Source organism: Leguminivora glycinivorella, chromosome 10 (assembly GCF_023078275.1).
Source record: "Leguminivora glycinivorella isolate SPB_JAAS2020 chromosome 10, LegGlyc_1.1, whole genome shotgun sequence".
In the NCBI taxonomy this organism is placed as follows: Eukaryota; Metazoa; Arthropoda; class Insecta; order Lepidoptera; family Tortricidae; genus Leguminivora; species Leguminivora glycinivorella.
Genome location: NC_062980.1, coordinates 7,887,728 through 7,909,175, shown reverse-complemented (window position 1 = coordinate 7,909,175; position 21,448 = coordinate 7,887,728). Strand labels below are relative to the sequence as shown.

The 21,448-nt window shown below is 38.0% G+C and overlaps 1 protein-coding gene across 1 annotated transcript in view; it reads left to right on the top strand.

Moving 5' to 3' along the window:
• Positions 1 to 21,448, top strand: part of LOC125230154 (lissencephaly-1 homolog) — a 51,976-nt gene that overhangs the window by 12,368 nt on the left and 18,160 nt on the right. Inside the window, 1 exon segment of the mRNA XM_048135197.1 lies at positions 15,847 to 16,000. Coding sequence (XP_047991154.1) covers positions 15,847 to 16,000 — 154 coding nt within the window.

Below are 21,448 nucleotides of genomic sequence, written 5' to 3'. Positions count from 1 at the left end.
CTATTCGCGCCACGCCTTTAACTTGTTTGAAATGAGGAAGTCTCTCTGAAGTTCTCTCATTTAAATGTATTGCTGAACACAAATTGAAGGCCTTTCTTCTTATACGAAGTCAAATCAATGAGAATATCATGTAAATTAAATGGAAACTAATTCTTATGTGAAGCCAGTCAATTTATTAGTTTGACGTCTAAATTATTTTACATACTACTGTTTATGAGATTTAATAGATTCTTTGCATAAAATAAATTTATACACCGTTCTAGAAAAGTGTTTTGACACATACGTACACGTATAAATAAAAAAATTCGTATAGCTGTAAAAGTTAAATTTTCCTAAAGAATACGATAAAGTAAATACGTAATGGAGTTGTTTTATTATAGAGGTAATAACCTGAGATACTATGAAAATAAATATTAGAAATAAATCTTAGCCACCGTTACTTTGATTACCTAGTTCAGGTAAATTAAATATGAAATAAAACCACTTACATAATTGAAAAATAACATGTAACATCACTATCAGTGTTTGACCTATCCCTGTTATGAGCCGTTGATGGCATTTGTCTCCCCTCGGTTTTTCCAATTTCGCCCAACCCCGACGCAACCCCATTTATCATTAGCGGGAAACCCTACGAAAGCATGACCGTGAGTTACTCGATATGCCTCTACGTTTTAGCATCCAGCACTTGTTTGTTTTGGCCTCTAAACGCGGATTATCTGCTATTTGTTGATAGTAGTGACATGCGAGAGCCATTTAGGAATTTGTACACACGTTTACTACGATTCGAACATTCTTGGTAAAGAAATAGTGTCATAGCAACTGTTGATATTAGCTTTACGTCGAACATTCAGTTGTTGTCTTCAATAAGCTTGTATTGAACACCGTGCGCTCAATAAACTTTTATTCAAACGAGCATTCTAGTGGCAATTTAGTTCTTAGGCCGCCTCGCCACTTTGTATTTGGATATAATAGGATTCGCAACATTAAATATAAACAGCTTAAAATAGTACCAAAGCAAATAAGTATCTCTTGAGGAATCCGCTGATTACACGCCTAAGGACCCCAGGGAAGGTTGTCCGAACGGGTCCGTGAAAAGGTTCTCAGCGTGACGCAGTTCGCGGTGGCTTGTACTCCCATCATGTCCTAGAGCTCGCGAGAATTCGTCTAAGGCAAACCAGTGTAATTTCACTTCGCGGCCCATGAAAACTAAACGTAATTCTAGATCGCACTATCGCTAGTACGAACATTCGCCTAAGTTTGGTAAGTGTTTGGAATAACATCACTGACGTTGCGGCGCCAACGGGGGGCGATCGATACAAGCAAATCGCGTAGGCGGCACCACCACCCCACACTAGAAAACTTATTATAAACCTTACCATCTTTATCCTAAGATTTTTCTCCATTGCTGGACATAAAAAGACGACAGCTGATGTTTTTTTTAATAAACCCCATTTTATGAAGCCGTTTCCAAGGCTGTACTCGATTTAATCAGAATTCAATTTATTTCAATTATATTATTACGCCTCGTGTTTTGTTGGGATGACCATCTAGAAATAGTCCAGATAGGTGCTGCCCACGCAGGGTTTTGTTCCCTGCCTAGGTTCCTAATAGCATATTTATTACGCGTAATTATTATTTACTCCCAGAGGACACCCTTGACGCCGTCTGACTCGCAAATGTACCTATCAACAGATTCTGATGCTTAGTCCACGTGCAAATTTAAAATGTTGGTAATATGGTAGACATGATGGGTAGCATAAACTTAATATAAAACGTTTCGTACGTCCAAGAGTACCTAAGTTCCTGTAGGTTACGAAAGGGGCAATTTGTCATACTTACAGCTAGTCCCTTTTAGAATTTAAAGGACAATTTTACAAGTGGCTCTTTAGCCACTACAATCACTACATACGGACTACTTAAAGCTCAACCTTTTGTTTGAGCAAGTTCCTTCCCGTAAGACCGCAACCTCCTTATCAGCATGGCTGCGCAAACATTACCGATACCCACAGACCACACACGTTTTACTGTCTAAATCTTCTAAAACATTCTTAAAATGAGTAGTTACGTAAGTTCACAGTAGCACTAACTCAAATTTCATGTCACGTCCTGATGTAAATGAGGTATACGTGGTTCTCATACGATGGTACCAATAAAAATTACGATGTTCCCGTAGAATTGTTTAGTTTTACTTTATTAGGCTGTGACTTGCCGTTATACGTATTTTGGGTTAGCTTTATTATTTGTATGTTTACGTGCCTGGTGCGATTCGTATGAAGATTCAGATAAGAGTCGACATGGAGTTAAGAACTGTGTTGTATATGTAGATCAAACTTCTCACAATGTTTATTAAAACCATTCCCTGTTCATCACATCAAAAATATTTTATGCAGTTTTAATCTGTTAAACGCTCATTATCACATACCGACAATGCGTTCATAAAATCCAATTACGAGTACCAAAGTGATTAAAATTGTGCTAACTCCCAAGTCGAAAAAAAAACGGTTATATTACAGACTAAATAATCTATAGACGTCTACCAAATTTACGATTCACTAGATTTTTATGTAACTCGATGATGTAGTTCTTAGGCTAGATTGCGTTTTAACTTATTGCGTCTGATACAATTAAGAATCGATACAAAAAAACTAGTAAACGATTGTTCTGTCCTCAAAGACGTAGAATGTGAATGTGATGTAGAAGGAATCTAAGTATAAACAACATAAAAATGATAGTAAAATAGAATTATTGAGTAAGAGGCTAAAAACTGGCGAGTGTGCGAAATCATTACATTAAGATTTACGATACAAAAGCGGAAAAGGGAAAATTCAAAATGTTTTAAATCTAATGAGTTGGGTCGCGCGTGTTTCGTACAAGTCGTACAACGCTTTACAGTACATAATGGTTGTGTAAAGTTTAGACATCATAGCACATAAAGCACTACTTGGCTCACTAGTGTGGAAAAATAATACCGTATCCATACTAATATTATAAATGGGAAAGTGTGTGTGTCTGTTTGTTTGTCCGTTTTTGACGGCAAAACGGAGCGATGAATGGACGTGATTTTTTCAGTGGAGATAGTTGAAGGAATGGAGAGTGACATAGGTTACTTTTTGTCTCTTTCTAACGCTAGCGAAGCCGTTTGCAAAAGCTAGTTTACTATAATTTATTATCTACTTCCGCTAAGGAAATAAAATTTTCAATTATATTCGTCATAAATTGATTTAGATAACCATAAATACATTGTATCAACATTTTATAATCCAGAGAGACTATTAATTTTTGAAGATCATATCCATAAAATAGGAGCTGCGACGTCTAGCAGTTTGTTTTATTTAATAATATTCAGACGTAGTCGCATCGCCAATTTGAAATGCAAATCGATGACAAACGTCACGTAATATCAAGGTAATGGGTTTGTGTATTTTCGCTAATCACAACTGTACACAGTTCATTCAAGAACCGCCGCTTGAACAATCTTATCGCACGTTGATAACGTATAAAATTGTAGGTAGTAACTGTAGTAAGTATGAGTGTTAGCGTCTTCCGGGACTTGTGTAACTTGAAAAGGGTAATGTCCACTAACGTCTGCTAATTGTAGGGTATTAGGTACTTCGCGGCACTCTGCCTCGGTTAAACGCCTCGTAAACAGTGGTAAGGATTCTTTTAAATGATATTAAGACTACAGTGTTTTTTTTATCAGTGGAGGAAACTTGTAGACAAGTATTCTTTTTTTTTTTTTTTTTTTTTATTATAAATTTTTTATCAGTGGAGGAAACTTGTAGACAAGTATTCTCTGTATTCTTGACATCACATCAAATATATGTATCTGAATGTGCACATTTCTTGCTTATAGCGCGATTTTACATGGTTGTAGTACTACAACAATCTAAAATCATACTTATTAACCGACTTTACTACCATGAAGGAAAAGGTTCTGCGTCTCTAATATTTAGGTTGTCCACATCACAACTGGGCAAAGAGCTCTTATGCCCACCTAATTGACTTAAAGGGCTCTTAAGAGGGCATTCAACGAAAACGTCGTAATAATGTAAAATTGATAGTTTTAGTCGGCAAAATGCTACACTTTCCGTCATCTAAAAGACTTATTAAGTTCATGATTCGATTAGGACATCTTCTTAACTTACATGTTGTGAGACTGGATTTTTAAAAACTAACTCACTTAATTAATTATGATTTTTTTTCTGGTGCATGTTTAGGAAAACCCACGAAAAGTGCTGACTTAGTCCGTCTAATTTATAAAATTTGGATAGTTTTGAATGCTTCAAGTGGTAAATTTGTATTATGTATATCCTGTACTACAATCTTCTGAGACTACTTCTTTGTTATAAGGCTTTAGAATAGAGTAAATGAGGATATGATGAATCCAATTTGTTTCAGAAATCACCTCAGAATAAGTGTCAATTTCTTCGAAAACTTACGTGTCTTTGAAGTAGTTTTAATATAAAAATAATCTGCAACGCTTACTCAAACAGATTTTATGCAAAAGTTTTCTATTAATTGCAATTTAATATTTTTGACGATTTTTTAAAAATGCCTCCTTATTACCGGTTACGCGCGCTTGCGATGTCAGTACCGCGGCAGAGCTTGTAGAGGCAGGACGTATGTTAGTCCGCTCCGCACGCGGCTCGACGATCGCGAAGTTATTTTGTCATTGTGTGCGGCACCCGCCGTGTCCAAAACCGCACTTGTGTGCGTGTTTGGCTGTACTGTTGCATGTATACTGCGACCGAAAACTTTGATCCTTAGGTTGACGACTTTGGTAACTAACTAATTAACTTGACTAATATTTTTAGTAAGTATTATTTATTATTGAATATCATTTTAGGTTACTGACTCGTCTCAACAAAATCTTTGACAATAGATGGTACTCAGGATCTGATGATGAAGTCAGATGGTAGTCATCAGTTCTCATCAACCAGGTCTTGAAACCATTTCGTGTTTGGGCTCGTTTGATTCACCTCAACAAGATCTTTGACAAGAGGTGATGGTACCCAGGATCTGATGATGAAGCCGGAAGGTAGTCATGAGTTCTCATCAACCAGGTCTTGAAACCATTTCATGTTTGGGCTCGTTTGATTTGCCTCAACAAGATCTTTGACAAGAGGTGATGGTACCCAGGATCTGATGATGAAGCCGGAAGGTAGTCATGAGTTCTCATCAACCAGGTCTTGAAACCATTTCGTGTTTGGGCTCGTTTGGTTCGTCTCAACAAGATATTTGACAAGAGATGGTACCCAGGATCTGATGATGAAGCTGGAAGGTAGTCAAGAGAATTCATCAACCAGGTCTTGAAACCACTCCGTGTTTGGGCTCGTTTGGTTCGTCTCAACAAGATCTTTGACAAGAGGTGATGGTACCCAGGATCTGATGATGAAGCCGGAAGGTAGTCATGAGTTCTCATCAACCAGGTTTTGAAACCATTTCGTGTTTGGGCTCGTTTGGTTCGTCTCAACAAGATCTTTGACAAGAGATGGTACCCAGGATCTGATGGTGAAGCCGGAAGGTAGTCAAGAGTATTCAACAACCAGGTCTTGAAACTCTTCTGTGTTTGGGCTGGTTTGATTCGTCTCAACAAGATCTTTGACAAGAGATGGTACCCAGGATCTGATGATGAAGCTGGAAGGGCATTCCTTGGGGCCGTGGGGGCCTAGTGCGCGTCGCCTTTATGAGGAGCTGTCCAAGCGCCTCATAGACGCATCTGGTGACCAGAGGGCTGGCCAGTATTTCGCTCAGCGGATAAGTGTAGCTATCCAGCGGGGCAATGCGGCCAGCCTTCTGGGCACCTTACCCACTGGCGACGATTTGAGCCAAATTTTTTATTTGTAGATAAGTAGTATAAGTTTTTATTTATAAGATTTTTAGTACAAGTGTTTAGTTGTAAGTTTTTTAACATGTTGTAATTAATGAATTGGTTTTGAATAAATTATTAATATTAGCTGGAAGGTAGTCAAGAGTATTCCACGACCAGGTCTTGAAAACACTTCGTGTTTGGGTTCGTTTGATTCGTCTCAACAAGATCTTTGACAAGAGATGGTAATCACTCTTTTATACTCTGGCGCATCCACTGTCTCAGTGTGTCAACAGTCAACTAAAGCAAGTAGGCGTAGCGTAGAGATGTATTTCCTTACAAAAAACTAATACATAGATGTGGACCTTCCTGTGCTCCATGCAATTAAAACAACATAATATTTAAAAACCGGCCGAGAGCGTGTCGGGTCACGCTCAGTGCCTATACTGAGCGTGGCCCGACACGCTCTCGGCCGGTTTTTAAAGCCGCGTTGGTAAATAGCCGCTCGGCTCTTCCGTAGTTTTCCATATTTTTCAAAAACTACAGAACCTATCAAGTTCAAAACAGTTTTCCTAGAAAGTTTATAAAGTTTTGTGATTTTCAAATATTTTTTAAATATATGGTTAAAAAGTTAGAGGGGGGACACACTTTTTTTCCTTTAGGAGCGATTATTCCCGAAAATATTAATATTATCAAAAAACGATTTCAGTAATTCATTTTTAAATACCTATCCAACAATAAATCATACGTTAGGGTTGAAATGAAAAAAAAAGCACTCCCTACTTTACGTGTAGGGGGTACCCTAATAAAACATTTTTTCCACTTTTTATTTTTGCACTTTGTCGGCGTGACTGATATACATATTGGTACCAAATTTCAGCTCTCTAGTTCTAACGGTCACTGAGATTATCCGCGGACGGACGGACGGACGGAGGGACAGACAGACAGACATGGCGAAACTATAAGGGTTCCTAGTTGACTACGAAACCCTAAAATCACATTTTAAATATAAAAAAACTACTTAAAATTAAAGAAAACCGATCTTAGTTCCATTATATATATGTACCTAGAAAACATCATCATCTTCCTTGCGTTATCCCGGCATTTGCCACGGCTCATGGGAGCCTGCGGTCCACTTTGACAACTAATCCCAAGATTTGGCGTAGGCACTAGTTTTTACGAAAGCGACTGCCATCTGACCTTTCAACCCAAAGGGTAAACTAGACCTTATTGGAATAAGTCCGGTTTCCTCACGATGTTTTCCTTCACCGAAAAGAACCTAGAAAACATATCATATACAAAATGAAATAAAACTAAGAAAACGGATTATATTCATTATACGCGATATAATCTGATTCCATAAATTTATTTCATGAGTAACTATCGCGGTGACAGAAGACAATATTATATACACAATTTATTATATTATAAAAGTTTTTTAATTTATTTCTTCCAAGGCTACACACGTTTTAATAAAAAAAACTGTGATAAGTTTAATAATTAAACTAAAAGGTCAAGTATTTATGCACGAAATCATGTATGCAAATATGTAATATATATGGTGGTGTTTTTACGCAAGTATCAATAATGGTTAGTCCGCAACGCTACTGACGGCGTGGCGGTACCGACCATGAATGCTATCCCTTTCGCTCTAGCCGCACGTAAGGTTGGTTCGAAGAGGATCGCACGCTATGTCTGTACCGCAGGCTACAATCGTTATGCTTCTGGTTATAGTGTGCGTCTGCACACAGGCGCACGCCAGCGCCGCCGGCGTCGAAATTCGAGCAAGCAGATTTTTTGAAAGCGCTCTTAAGCGCCTTGCCCTTTTGTAACGTTATATTAGGTACTAGAACTATCTATGTTAGTACTAGCGCAGGCGCTTTGGTCCCTACAATCGTACTAACATAGGAAATGTGGCGTGAAAGTTATTCTCAGGCGGTGCCCGATCGACCTGCCTCGGCCCACGAAACCACTTTCGCTGCTAACTGTAACAACCAAGGTTGTGTGGCCAGTGCACCTAATGGGACAGAGTAAACATTACCCTTAATCGTTAGCCTTTTATTGGACGACGGTAGGCACTAATATGCCGTCATCACTGTTAATAGCTAACCTTCGTCTTGTGACAGTCATTGATACAGTAGACAGTAGTTACTACGTCTTAAGCGTTTCGACAATATATGTTTATCTTTGGCTACAATAGCAAATCTGCATGTTGCATCTGTATTATTGTAATGTAAAGTAATAATCATGTATCAGAATTGTATTTACGTTATATTATAATTATATTATCTACAGCAATAACATTAGAGTGTGAGATAGAACGTTGTAGAAAAAACATGGATGTAGGTATTCCATATATACCTACCCCATGGAGTCTATTATTTATTAGGCAAGCAGTACGCTTGTTACTTTTCTTCTTGCACTGGCAAAATCGAAGCTAGATTCCTCTACTTGAAAATTTTATTGAATTGAAAACCCGAGTAGTACCTAGTCGATCATATGACTCCCAGAAATTCTATTACGCAAAGTATTATCCAATCAAGCCGAGACATTGATTATTTTCACTTCCAGAAAATAAAAGATTCGCCTGATTGGTCCCACGCGTACAATAGGCACCCGCGAGATTGATTGTCTTTCGCGCCGGTTCGGTTTCTCCGGGCGAAATAACGCAATAACAACCAAGAAATTATCTCTATTCAATTTCCGAGGGTTTTATGGAACTCCCTAGATAGAGTAGATAATAGACTCCCTATAGACTACTCTTCAGACCTGATAGAAATAGAATTACTCTTTCCAAAGTACCAATTACAAATACTTGTTTTTTTTTTGGACTTTCTGTTTCTTTGTTTCCAAATGGCGATGGCGTTTTCGATCGATCTCATTAAATTTCTCGAATTTCGGCCAAAGACTCCTTTCATATACCGATGGAATGTACACTGCTATACATTAAAACCGCAGTTCATACTATGTTTATTTCTTCCGAAGTTGACTTTGAATATAAACAGGGGCGGCTTACTCCGCGATCCTTTCACCGCGCTACAAGTACATGCCGGCGGCCGCGAGTTCGCGGCCCATTCACTGGCGACGACCTTGGCGCGGCGCAATAGAATTAAATGTCGTCTGCACGCTTGCGGTCCGTTTGTTAATGTAGGTAAGAATTTAGAATAGCGGCGTTTTGTGAACATCAAAGGAGTGAGCCTTCTGTACTTGTACTATTATATATTCTGTGATATAAATCGATTTTCCCCTAATCGCTAAATCGTTTATATCCGAGTTTTCGCAGACGCTAAATGCCGAGGATTATCAGTTGCGTAAAGACAGTAATGGAATTACGCTCTGTATTGAGTGATTAGCGTTTTTCTAGCTTCTTTAGCTTAATGTATCAATATCCTGTGCCTATATCTAACTATGTAAACCCTGTGTCGTTGACCCCGGACATATGTTAACTACATGACCTTGTCCTTCAAGATTGGTAATGCTAAGTATTAGTTGTTGATATCAATATACAAATATGTTATATCTGCTACTATAGATGTCACTGCGGCTATCATTTAATGACATGTACTCATATGTCATAAAAAAGTTTATCTTATCTTATACTTTTAAACGAGCAATTCTTGTATATTTATTTATTTATATATTTATTTACACTGACGATCTCGGAAACCGCTCTAACGATTTCGCTGAAATTTGTTATGTGGGGGTTTTTGGGGGTGAAAAATCGGTCTAACTTATCCTTAGGTCCCGGAAAACGCGAATTTTTTGTGGCGAAATGCGCGCCATCTCGTGTGGAGTAGTTGTGTTGTTAAGGCTGAGAATTCTTTCGCTCGATGTAGGTACTATTCATTTTTGAACTAGATGGCGACACATGTCAAGGATACGAAACAGAACCCCGCCCAGATATTTTGTTTTTAAAGCACAATCACATAGGTACAGAAATATCTATGTATATATCGCAGTTAGATAAACATGCGATTACACCCTTTACGATAAACTAACGCTACAGTTTCACTTAGAAAGTTAGGGTTTTCAAGAGAATCGTGTAGGAAACCTTAAGTTTCACCCAACGATAGCGAGCTTTAAAAATAGAACAACTTAAAGCTGTGAGTTAAATGAGTTAAATTGACAATTTTAATCGCCTGGTGGAAAGTCAGATGCAGAGGATGGTAAACTGTCTGCAATTTTTCTGTGCTGACTTGCACCTAATTCGGATTACGTCCATATACAAATAATATACATCCATGCACCACCGATGAACAAAATTTTCCATAAAGCTTTGGAATCTTTATCACATTTTTACTTTTTGCATACGATGCGAGGGTCACTATATGATATTATATTATATCAGGTTTGATTTAGCCTCTCACGCTCAAGATTTACGTTATAAAAGTTTTTAGTCGCTGACCTCATCGACATACAGCTTGACAAAGTGATGTCGATGTCAGATGATGTCATACGATATACTGAATAAACCGATTACTTAGGCAGGTTAAGCCTAAAAATGGTTAAAGACCTAGCAAGTGTAATATTAATTAACTAGCTTTTTCCGCCGCGGCTTCGCCTGCGTACGTAATCTTGTTTTTCCATACAAACTTTGACCCCCATTTCACCCCCTTAGGAGGTGAATCTTGAAAAATCCTTTCTTTAGTGCTTCTCTACACCATATAAGGAACCTATGTGCCAAATTTGGGATCTCTAGGACCAGCAGTTTCGGCTGTTGATATGTCACTGTCAGTCAGACAGTTTCTTTTGTTTGTGTGTGTGTGTGTGTGTGTATCTGTCTGTGGCATCGTAGCTCCCGAACGGATGAACCGATTTAGATTTAGTTTTGTTTTTGATAGCTTAGCCATGTTTAATGAAAATCGGTCCACTATGACGGGGGTTTTTCAAAATTTTAATTTTGTGGTTATATATATATTTAGATGTATTACTACTAGTAGACTGACTATTAAGTGATGTATTGTTATTCTAGTAGCTGGCGCTTACTTTACCCTCTTGTCAGATGTTATTAAAACAATTCAAAGACTGAAAGCAGAATACTACCAACGTGTCACTGTTAAATCGATGACGCCGTAGTTCACAAACAGGAAGACACGTGGAACGTAAACTGTCGGAATTTCCTCGTAGACTCGTAGTGACATAGTTTCTATAATTCCGGATACGGCCCATTACAGCAAGGGCGGCTTATCGAATTGGCACAAGTTCGACATGCGTTCCTAATGTTGTTGGAACTATTTAGTCAGTCTTGTAACTATTTAGTTCGTTTTGTAACGCTAGACGATTTATTTATACTGAATCACTAACGTTATGATAATGGTATGTTGTATTATATTGTTCTGGCTATGCACTTTGTATCGATGTCATATAAGTCCGTATCAAGAAAAGAATCTGTCATATTCAATGCTAATGCTGTACACTGTGTATTAAATCTTGAAATCATTCCTTACATAATTTCTAGATAAAAATTAAATACTATACAAGTATACATATAAATAAATAAATATTATGGGACATTCTTACACAGATTGACTGAGTCCCACGGTAAGCTCAAGAAGGCTTGTGTTGCAGGTACTCAGACAATGATATATATAATATACAAATACTTAAATACATAGAAAACATCCATGACTCCGGAACAAATGTCTGTGCTCATTCATCACACAAATAAATGCCCTTACCGGGATGCGAACCTGTGACCGCGGCATAGCAGGCAGGGTCACTACGCGCTAAGCCAGACCGGTCGTCAAATATAATAAATATAATTTACTTACGTAAGCGCTGGTAGCCTAGCGGTAAGTGCGTGTGACTTTCGTTCCGGAGGTCGCGGGTTCGAACCCCGGCTCGCACCAATGAGTTTTTCGGAACTTATGTGAGAAATGTCATTTGATATTTGCCAGTCGCTTTTCGGTGAAGGAAAACATCGTGAGGAAACCGGACTAATTCCAATAAGGTCTAGTTTACCCTTCGGGTTGGAAGGTCAGATGGCAGGCGCTTTCGTAAAACTAGTGCCTACGCCAAATCTTGGGATTAGTTGTCAAAGCGGACCCCAGGCTCCCATGAGCCGTGGCAAATGCCGGGATAACGCAAGGAGGATGATGACTTACGTAAGTACTACATTTTAGGTTTCAATGTTTATAGTTTTGTAATTATGTAATAAATAAAAATATAGTAACCCGAAGCACAATGCTTTTTAACCGCCTTCCAAATCTCAAGGGAAGGGGTTCTCAATTCGTCTGTATGTTTTTTTTTTTTTTTTTTAATGTTTGTTCCTCGATATCTCCGTCGTTACTGGACCGATTTTGAAATTTTTTTTTTTATTGAATGTATATGCATACAGATTGGTCTCATTTTTCTCAGAACCCAGTTCTGGTGGTGGGATCCTGGAGAAATCGAGGGAACTCCTCAAATCTGAAAGGCATACATATGGTGATTTTTGTGTTTTTAAAGGAACAGCATGCATTTAAGTACGGAACAGTGACATTTGGTGCAGTGGAACTCCTGATGATGAGATTTTATACACGAATATCGTTCAAAGCGGTTCTATGGTTTATTTTCTCTATTGCAGTTTCTGTATGTAAACCCATCCACAAGTAGGTCCTCATTTGTAAACATTATCTTGAGCTTGTGTACTTCTACTCGTAACTTAAAATACATTTCACCAGTTACTTAGCTAGGTGCGCTTTCTCATCTAGCTCTCGTTTCATTTGGTCTGTCGGTACAAAATGTCCGATTAGCGTCATTTTATCTAATTTATTAGAGCAAAAGCTTGTTTAGACTACTACCCATTGCCACAGATTAACTTAATGCAATAGCAGTTACATCAATTACAGAAATATTGTTGTAATTGTAACACCGCACACAATCCATTTTCTTAGCTTTATTGTTGACTGAGAATGTCTTATAGCATTAAGTACATATCTTTGTACTGTACTTTTTAGTGCAATAATAATTAAAGAAATAAACAAATCATAAATTAATACTGTCTTAATTATTACGAAAACAAAATTGATGATAACATTGATAACTTAAAAACAAGCGATTTCGGTATGTTACACCTACAACATGCATATTAGTTATGCATAACTGAGTCGATACATAATTAAATTATAAAGAAACATAGTATGTAATAGCTATGAGTACATTGATTCGATTAACCAAATAACTATTTGATGACTCTCTTAGTTGCGAGTATTTAGCGAATATTTGCTCTGATATATGTTAATCTGTGGTACAATTGAAACTAGTTATTCACAAGTTAGCAGGAAATGTGGATGCCGAACATTTCCTTGAGATTACGGTGACATACGAGCCTGCGGTGTGTTGCGTGTTAAATGACAGCCTCTTGCCGTAACCGTGTCTGATAAACTGTTTCTATACGTCTTTACTGTGCCGTAAACTTGCTCAACAGTGCTGTAGAGAGTGTAGAGATATGTCGGCATAGTGTAACTATATACGTGTGTTATTATACTTATTATGTATACTTATTTCTCTGTTTTGGCTTGAATTAAATGTTCTCTACAATCCACAAACTGCATATAACACTTATGAATGATATTGAGATTACTTTATTTTACTCAAATTATGTAAATAGTACAAGATAACAAGGAGCTATAGACATTTTTATAGGAAAAATAAATAGTAGAATGATTTTTTACGCGCTTCGATGTAAAAAATATCACTGGAGATGTTAGTACCGAACTAAAATATGAGTAGGTAATTGTAGTTTTATACTACGTTATGCGCCAGTGGCATACATGTTGTCATTTTTGTGTAAATAAAAGTAAGACCTGTGTGCCCCAGGGTTAGCCAACTAACTCAGAATCAATTTGTATAGTACAGTATTGCAGTCTGCTAACCCTGGAGCACTAGCGGCCCTAAGAAAAGTTACTGTACGCCAAAGTAGACAATAAAGGGAATTGAGTTTGAACAATGGGATAACTTTCTAACCAGACAGCATCAGGACAATTTACATGCAAATGTTCTTTAACTTTTAGTACGTTCATAATCCAAATGCATATTAATTTTACGCTCTTCATTAGGCCTTACCACTTTCACCTAATATCTCGTAGGTGTCAGTTTCTCTGAGTTTTTCACACCTTCACTATATGGCGATCCCTTGTCTGGAGTAGGTACCAAACAAATATGATATCAGCAATGTTAACTGAAAGTTTTTACCTTATCGCAGGAACTTAAGGTCTACTGGAACCAACGCAACGTTAGTGAGTACATAGTTACATGTCTCATATCGTAGCTGGTAGAGATGAGTCCGTTACTGCAGAGGCAGTTAAGTAAGGAGTTGTCGGATTGAATTGATTAATACTAATAAAAAAATAAATGCTATGTGACAAATATATATGTACTAGTGGAAATAAAAGGAAAAATTTCCGACATAGATTCTTCATTTTTGTATGAAATTCGTTTACAGCTCTCGAGTTGCGCCTGCAACGTAAAACGTAATACTTTGAAGTCTATTTGAACGAACGTGATGGCAACATTTCATACCATGCTTGGGAAAAATATTTCCTTGTTAAGTTAGTTTGTTGTCACTGGCTCCCATATCCAATAAGGAGTTCCGACTGCAGTCCTCTCGAGAGTCGACGAGACAGCGACGCCTATTTAGGATGTGTGCGAACTGTTTAGTGAGAAAATCGAATCAATTGCTGCAGAAGCTGTTGCATAAGACGTTTCTCCATTTGTTTATAATACGGCCATGCTGTAAATACTGACCTAAAAGTCCTAATACCCAATTACTTACTCGCTGCTGTGGGTACTTTGTTCCAAATCCCCAAACATGGGCCCCACGTGTCATAATGGCATTACCAGTTTCAGATTTCGTAATATCTACTTAAATTTTAAGGAAATCCTGTGCTCATAAGTCATAAGCTTAGCAGCTGTTGAGTTTCCGTGAAGACGGTACGTTTTTTGCCACTTTACTATAGCGCACGTTTTGGCAACCACCTTGAAATGAGTCGGATACATCCGTTTTTCGTATGTTTAATTAGCGGCTTGAAACATCTTGTCTTCGAGATTTTCTAAAGAGATATGTATTATGTAAACACTTTATTGTACATAAGACAAGTTAGGACATAGAAATACAGTATAGTTATGGTGTACAAAGGCGAACTTATCCCTATAAGGGATCTCTTCCAGTCAACCTTTGAGATCTGTTAATTATTCAAATAATAAAATTATTAAGAGACAAATACCAGAAATATACCTTAATCGTTAACAAAAATTAAGGGGAATACACAAGTTTATGTAACTGTAATCCAGTTACTGTAGTTAAGTAGGAGGTCTGAATTATAGTTTCTTGGAACATAAAATGTACCTATACATACATCTACACACATTCCATTTGAACAAGGTATTTCCTCTGAAAAAGGGAATCGTAAACATACAACTGTACATGCAACCACAGAATATATAATAGTACAAGTACAGAAGGCCCACTGCTTTGATGTTCACGAAATGCCGCCTTTTTAAATATGTACCTACAAAATTCTTACAAAGAAACGAGCCGCACGTGCGCGGCGTCCGGTGATAGGGTTACCAATGGATTCAAACAAATTAATTACTCACATAAAATGTTATACTATTATATTCAAGTCTTGGGTACTTTCTAGGTATATATACTGTATTTATATATTTTTGTTCAAGTTCCAACATCACAAGCCTTATTGAACTTTTCCGTGGGACTTAATCAGTAGTAGATCTCTGTAAGAATGTCCAATGGTATTTATTTTATTCAATATGTCTATTGAACTAAATATTATTAGCATTCCACACGCGGACATCGCTTACAAAAACCTCGCGACGTAAAGTAACAATATAAAGTGCGAACATTCATTCTGTGAGAACGCGCGCCACCCCTGAGTAGGCCGCGAACTCGCGGCCGCCAGGATGTACTTGTAGCGCGGTGATAGAACCGCGGAGTGAGCCGCCCCTGATGCAACTGAAATAAATGTTATTTCCTGATAAGTTATACATGTTGCCTAAAACACATACATGAAAATTAAGTTCCATCATTATTGTTACAGGAACAAAGCGATCGCCGACTACCTAGGCAGCAATGGCTACACGGACGCGCTGGAAGCGTTCAAGAAGGAGGCCGACATGAGCGGCGAGATGGATCGCAAGTTCGGCGGCCTGCTCGAGAAGAAGTGGACGTCCGTCATCCGGCTGCAGAAGAAGGTAATACACGTACAAACTCGTTGCCACTATAGGGTAGCAGCCTACACGGACTCACCGGAACAAGGAGGCGAACATGAGCGGCGGGGTTATTACACGGACGCGCTAGCAGAAGTAGGCAAGGCAAGAGCAGCGAAACGGTTTGGAAGTTCGGCGGCCTGCTCGAGAATAAGGGCCGCATCAACCACATTTGACAGACACATCATCGTCACGCAGCAGATATCTATGGAACTTCCCATACAATAAAATTTAACGAACGCTTTAACGATGACAGACGGTTTGATGAAACCGGCCCTAAGTGAATCTCCGTCATCCGGCTGCAGAAAATAAGCTAATACACGGACAGAGCGGTAGTTGACTTCAGGCCTTGCATGTTTAGGTACACCACGACGAAAGCTTTCAAGAAGGTGGTTGGCATGAGCGGCGAGATGCACCGCAGGTTTGCGGCCTGCTTGAGGTCGAGGAGGCAGGTGCAGAGCAGAAGAACCTCAAAGCTTTCAAATAAAGTAGCTTACTATTCCCATCTTTAATTCGACAACGTACAGCGGCGATGGTATTGTATAATTGCTTCCCTCCAGCGCTTCGTCTGCTTGTATGCTATAGGACTAAGTAACCCATCATGTACTGTCCATGCCGCACGGCAGGATTACTACTTCAATGTTGTGTTAAAAGTCTCATCATTAACATTGGGACACCAAAATATAAAAGTAGGTTGGTCGTTTGTGAGTTTACACAGCTAGACTTTACAATATATTCGTACCTACTAATCGCATAATGAAAGTAATCAATTTTGCAATGACTCATAAAATATAAAGTTTATATATCTAAATAGCTCTGCAAAAATAACGATGCAACTGGAGAATGTTCTTAATCGACTTAAATATGTAACTTATGTAACCGTGAATGTGGAGTGCTCTTAATTATTTAACATTCCAGTATTTCCAGTCTCGTTTCCACTTGAAATAATCCGTATCTGGTCAATTGGTTTATAATGTCACATCGCCGAGGTTTCCGGTTTCATATCGCCTTAAGGATAACGAAAGTTATAAATGTTATGTTGTGGCGTTGTGAGCAATTTCAATCGATCGTGTTTGACACCCTGACCGTCGAAACATTCCGCTAAATTGACCGTTGATAATGTAATGAATTTATATAGGTTAAAAGGTGTCTGCCAAGTTGGAAATAAAAGATTTTAATTATAGTAGGTACGCATATATTATTATATTACATCGCTGTACTTACGCTACAGCCGCATATTTCGGATGAAGATACACGAATTGAAGAATCAGAGTTTGCATTACGCTAAGTGCGACGGTTTTATGACTTCGTTAGGAGTTCATTATGCTTACTCATGTAAATCATATAGTTTCTCTTTCACAAATCAAGATTACCTTTGTTGAACTCGTAATTTACTACTAAAACCTTGCATAATTCAGTATTTGATATCTATATAATCACATCACGAGAAGATGATGGATTACACCAATTAGATGGTTCCTCGAGCATAATTTGGCGTGAACTTTTCGCAACCCGAATGACAAAGCGTTAGCCGAAGTGCTATTGTACAGTGTAACAGTTGTAAGGGCCTGGCCACATGGGCGCGTTGCGGCGACGCACCGCAAAAATTCTGCGTTGCGTTGCCGCGCCGCCAGTTTTTGCGGCAGGAAATCTGCGGCGCGGCACCGCGACGCAAGAACTCGCGGTGCGTCGACGCACCGCAAAAACTCGCGGCGCGGCACCGCAACGCAGAATTTTTGCGGCGCGTCGCCGCGCCGCCAAAACTGGCGGTGTGTCACCGCTGCTCGCAATTGTGAACTGTTGTGTTCGAATTAAACTTCGTGTCGTTTATATTTAACCCTTCTTTACTTGGTGATGGATTTTTTTCCAAGCATCACAAACATTGAATCAATAGTAGATTTAGTACAGTTTTTCACGATAAAATACTAAGCAATATTCGAATTTTTCAATATGCTATTAAAAATCATCTTTTTTTAGTTACGTTGTTTCATATTAAAAAAATGGTGATAGATTTTTTCATTATTTTTCCAGTGCTCAGCATATATGTTAAAAAAAGTAAAATCATGCAATTAAGGGTTTATTGACATTTATGGAGTGCCTCTCTAATTTATATTTCCGCAATGGGTACATCGATGGGTAGATTTAAATAATAACATTTTTAACCCCCGACGCAAAAAACGAAGGGGTGTTATAAGTTTGACGTGTCTGTCTGTCTGTCTGTCTGTTTGTCTGTTTGTCTGTCTGTCTGTTTGTGTGTGTGTCTGTCTGTGGCATCGTAGCTCCCAAACGGATGAACCGATTTAGATTGATTTTTTTTGTCTGAAAGCTGAGTTAGTCGGGAGTGTTCTTAGCCATGTTTCATGAAAATGGTCCACTATGTCGGGGTCGGGGGTTTTTTTCAAAATTTAATTAAATAAATAATTTTATGACTTTTATGTAATTCCCAAAAGATTTGACAATTTGTAAATACATAGGTAAAGAAAATATTCGTTCTATCTGAATATGACGATAGGTACCTACGTTAAAAATAGAGCGCTTTCGAACTACGTCCGATCCGAATCCGATAAATTCGTGAAAATAAAATTACGCATTATTATGGACTATGGACGGAAATCTGGCAGGATTTTGGAGTAGGCCCTTGAGGCAACCTGCTAAGATGCTTCTCTTATCATAGTCAACCTCAGGTCTGCAAGCTGGCAGCTGGGGAGCGGGGCTAAATCGACAATCGATTATATTTTTAAGACGATACAGGACGGTTCAATTTCCAAATTTCCATACCAACGCTCTCGACTATTTCCTCCCTGGTTTTTGAAGGTAGACTGATTTTTTCAACACAGATTATTCTATAAATTGAAATAGACATCATATACAAAATAAAAAACGACAAGGCCCAAGGCAACAATTAGTGCTTGCACCTCCTATCTTCTTTGCAGCATTACGATATAGCGAAAGACTATTTTTAACCCCGACGCAAAAACGAAGGGGTGTTATAAGTTTGACGTGTCTGTCTGTCTATTTGTCTGTTTGTCTGTGTACTGTGTCTGTGGCATCGTAGTTCCCGAATGGATGAACCGATTTAAATTTAGTTTTTTTGTCTGAAAGCTGAGTTAGTCGGGAGTGTTCTTAGCCATGTTTCATGAAAATCGGTCCACTATGTCGCGGTCGGGAGTTTTTTCAAAATTTTAATTTTGTTAGGTTATTAAATAACAAATCAAAAAAATATTCAATAAAATAATTTGATTTGTTCCCAGTCAGGTTGTTATTAATTATTAATCTTATCTGTGTTGGAACGTTTCGATATTTTTATTTTTAAAGACGCTCGAGTCAATCAAAAATTTCCAAAAACGGCCTTTTTCATTATGGCGCAAAAAAAGTGATACTCAAGATTGGTAACAATTAGCCAAAAAACCTAAACGGTACGACATAGATTTGATGAAAAACGTGTGGCCTGTGCCTTTAAAAAAGTAAAACAGAAAAACGTACGTCGTTTTCGTACGTGTTTTCGCTACGATCAATATGCAAATGAATAATTTAGTAGGCAAGTTTTATTTAAATCGATTAAATCGTAAATAGTGGCTTGCAGCTAAAAATAATGTTCAACTGGAAAAACCTAGGTACGTTTTTTCGCTAGAATCTATATTTTAGTAGGAAAATTTATTAAAAATAGATTAAAATTAAACTGGTACAGATTTTTTTAATTATCCCGTTATAGTGCCCTACTGCTGGGCAAAGGCCTTACCCCTTGATTTCCTTAACTCCCTCTGGTGTTATTTTTCCGGCCATGCAGTCACTCTTATAGGCGTCCAAGTCGTCTCACCATGCATGCGATAGACCAGACGTGGCATGCACAAATACACTTCAGCATGGCGGTTTTCTTCCCTACTTACTTTAATATGTCATTTCTGTCGTAGATCAATTTTAGCTGTAGACCACCTTTAACGACTAACTTACGAAAAACTAAAAAATGTTTACAACATGTCGGTGCGTACCTTAAACAAACCATGAAAAAAAAACCGCCTCCTAAAAATAAGCGCGTTAGAAAACACGGAGAAAAAAGAAAAAAATAATTTTACATTGCAATAATATTGATGATTAGATTTCCTACCTAAACCTTTGAAATCAGATTTCTTAAGACGATACGATACAGGTCAGTTCTCCATACACACGCTCTCGACTATTTCCTCCTTGGTTTTTGAAGATAGAGCAATGATTTTTTCGACACAGATTATTATTATTTTTATCTGAGTCGGACTGTTTTGATATTTTTTGCTATTCTTATTTTAAAAGATGCTAGATCCAATGAAAAATTTCTAAAAACGGCATTTTTCAATATGGCTCGAAAAAGGGATACTCAAGATCGGTAACAATTGTCCAAAAAATCTAAACGGTCCGACACAGATTATTTCATTTTTATTCAGATTCTCAAATTTCGTTCCGTTTAACACTTTCGCTACCAAGAACCCGACTGTCGGGCACACCGCTCGTAGAAGCGTAGCCGATTACATGGGTTTCCCCGTATGTAGCGAAAATGTCGTAGCGCCGCGTAGAGCCCGGTTTCGAAAGTGTTAAATAAGTTTTGAAGGAGGAAAAGAGAGCGGAACCTCGATTTCAAAGATTTTTTCGCAATATCTTTTAACTGAGTTGTTCTTAATGGAAATTTTTTTTCGATAAATCTAGTTAATAAAACTAGTATATTTAACTAAAATTCCCAAATTGAAAGGGGGACTCCTTTCCATTTTAGCATTTTCGGTCCCGTAGCGTCTTAATGTATTGCAATAATCAAAACATCTAAATTATAGACTAATCAATTATTTTTGTTAGTAATTAAATTCCGTTAGGCCGTTTTCACATTATCCGATCCGATATCGGATGTCGTAAGGATTTCAATGGAAAAAATACAAGATGGCGCCTGTAATGTATAGGATATCGGTCCTACATCCGATATCGGATCGGATAATGTGAAAACGCACTTACGATTCATTAAGTTTTGAAGGAGGAAACAGTCGAGAGCGGAACCTCGATTTTAAAGATTTTTTTCGCAATATCTTTTAACTGAGTTGTTCTGAATGGACAATTTTTTTCGATAAATCTAATTAATAACACTAGTATATTTAACTAAAATTCCCAAATTGAAAGGGCTCCCTTTCCTTTCCATTTTCGCTCCTGTAGCGTCTTAAATACCTAAAAGTACTTAAACACCTAAAAGTACTTAAATACCTAAAAGAACAACCAGCGCATCGTGTCATCACGCACGCACACAAGGGTAGCTTAGCTAACAACTGCGACACGGCCGGCCGCCGCGGCACGTTGCCGTATCGTGCAAATGCCACATTGAGCGGTGTAGGGTTGCCAACCGTAGGTAGTATACACAAAGACAGGAAAAATGCTCTGAGGGAAATGATATGATATATAGTATTGTAAGTAATATATTAT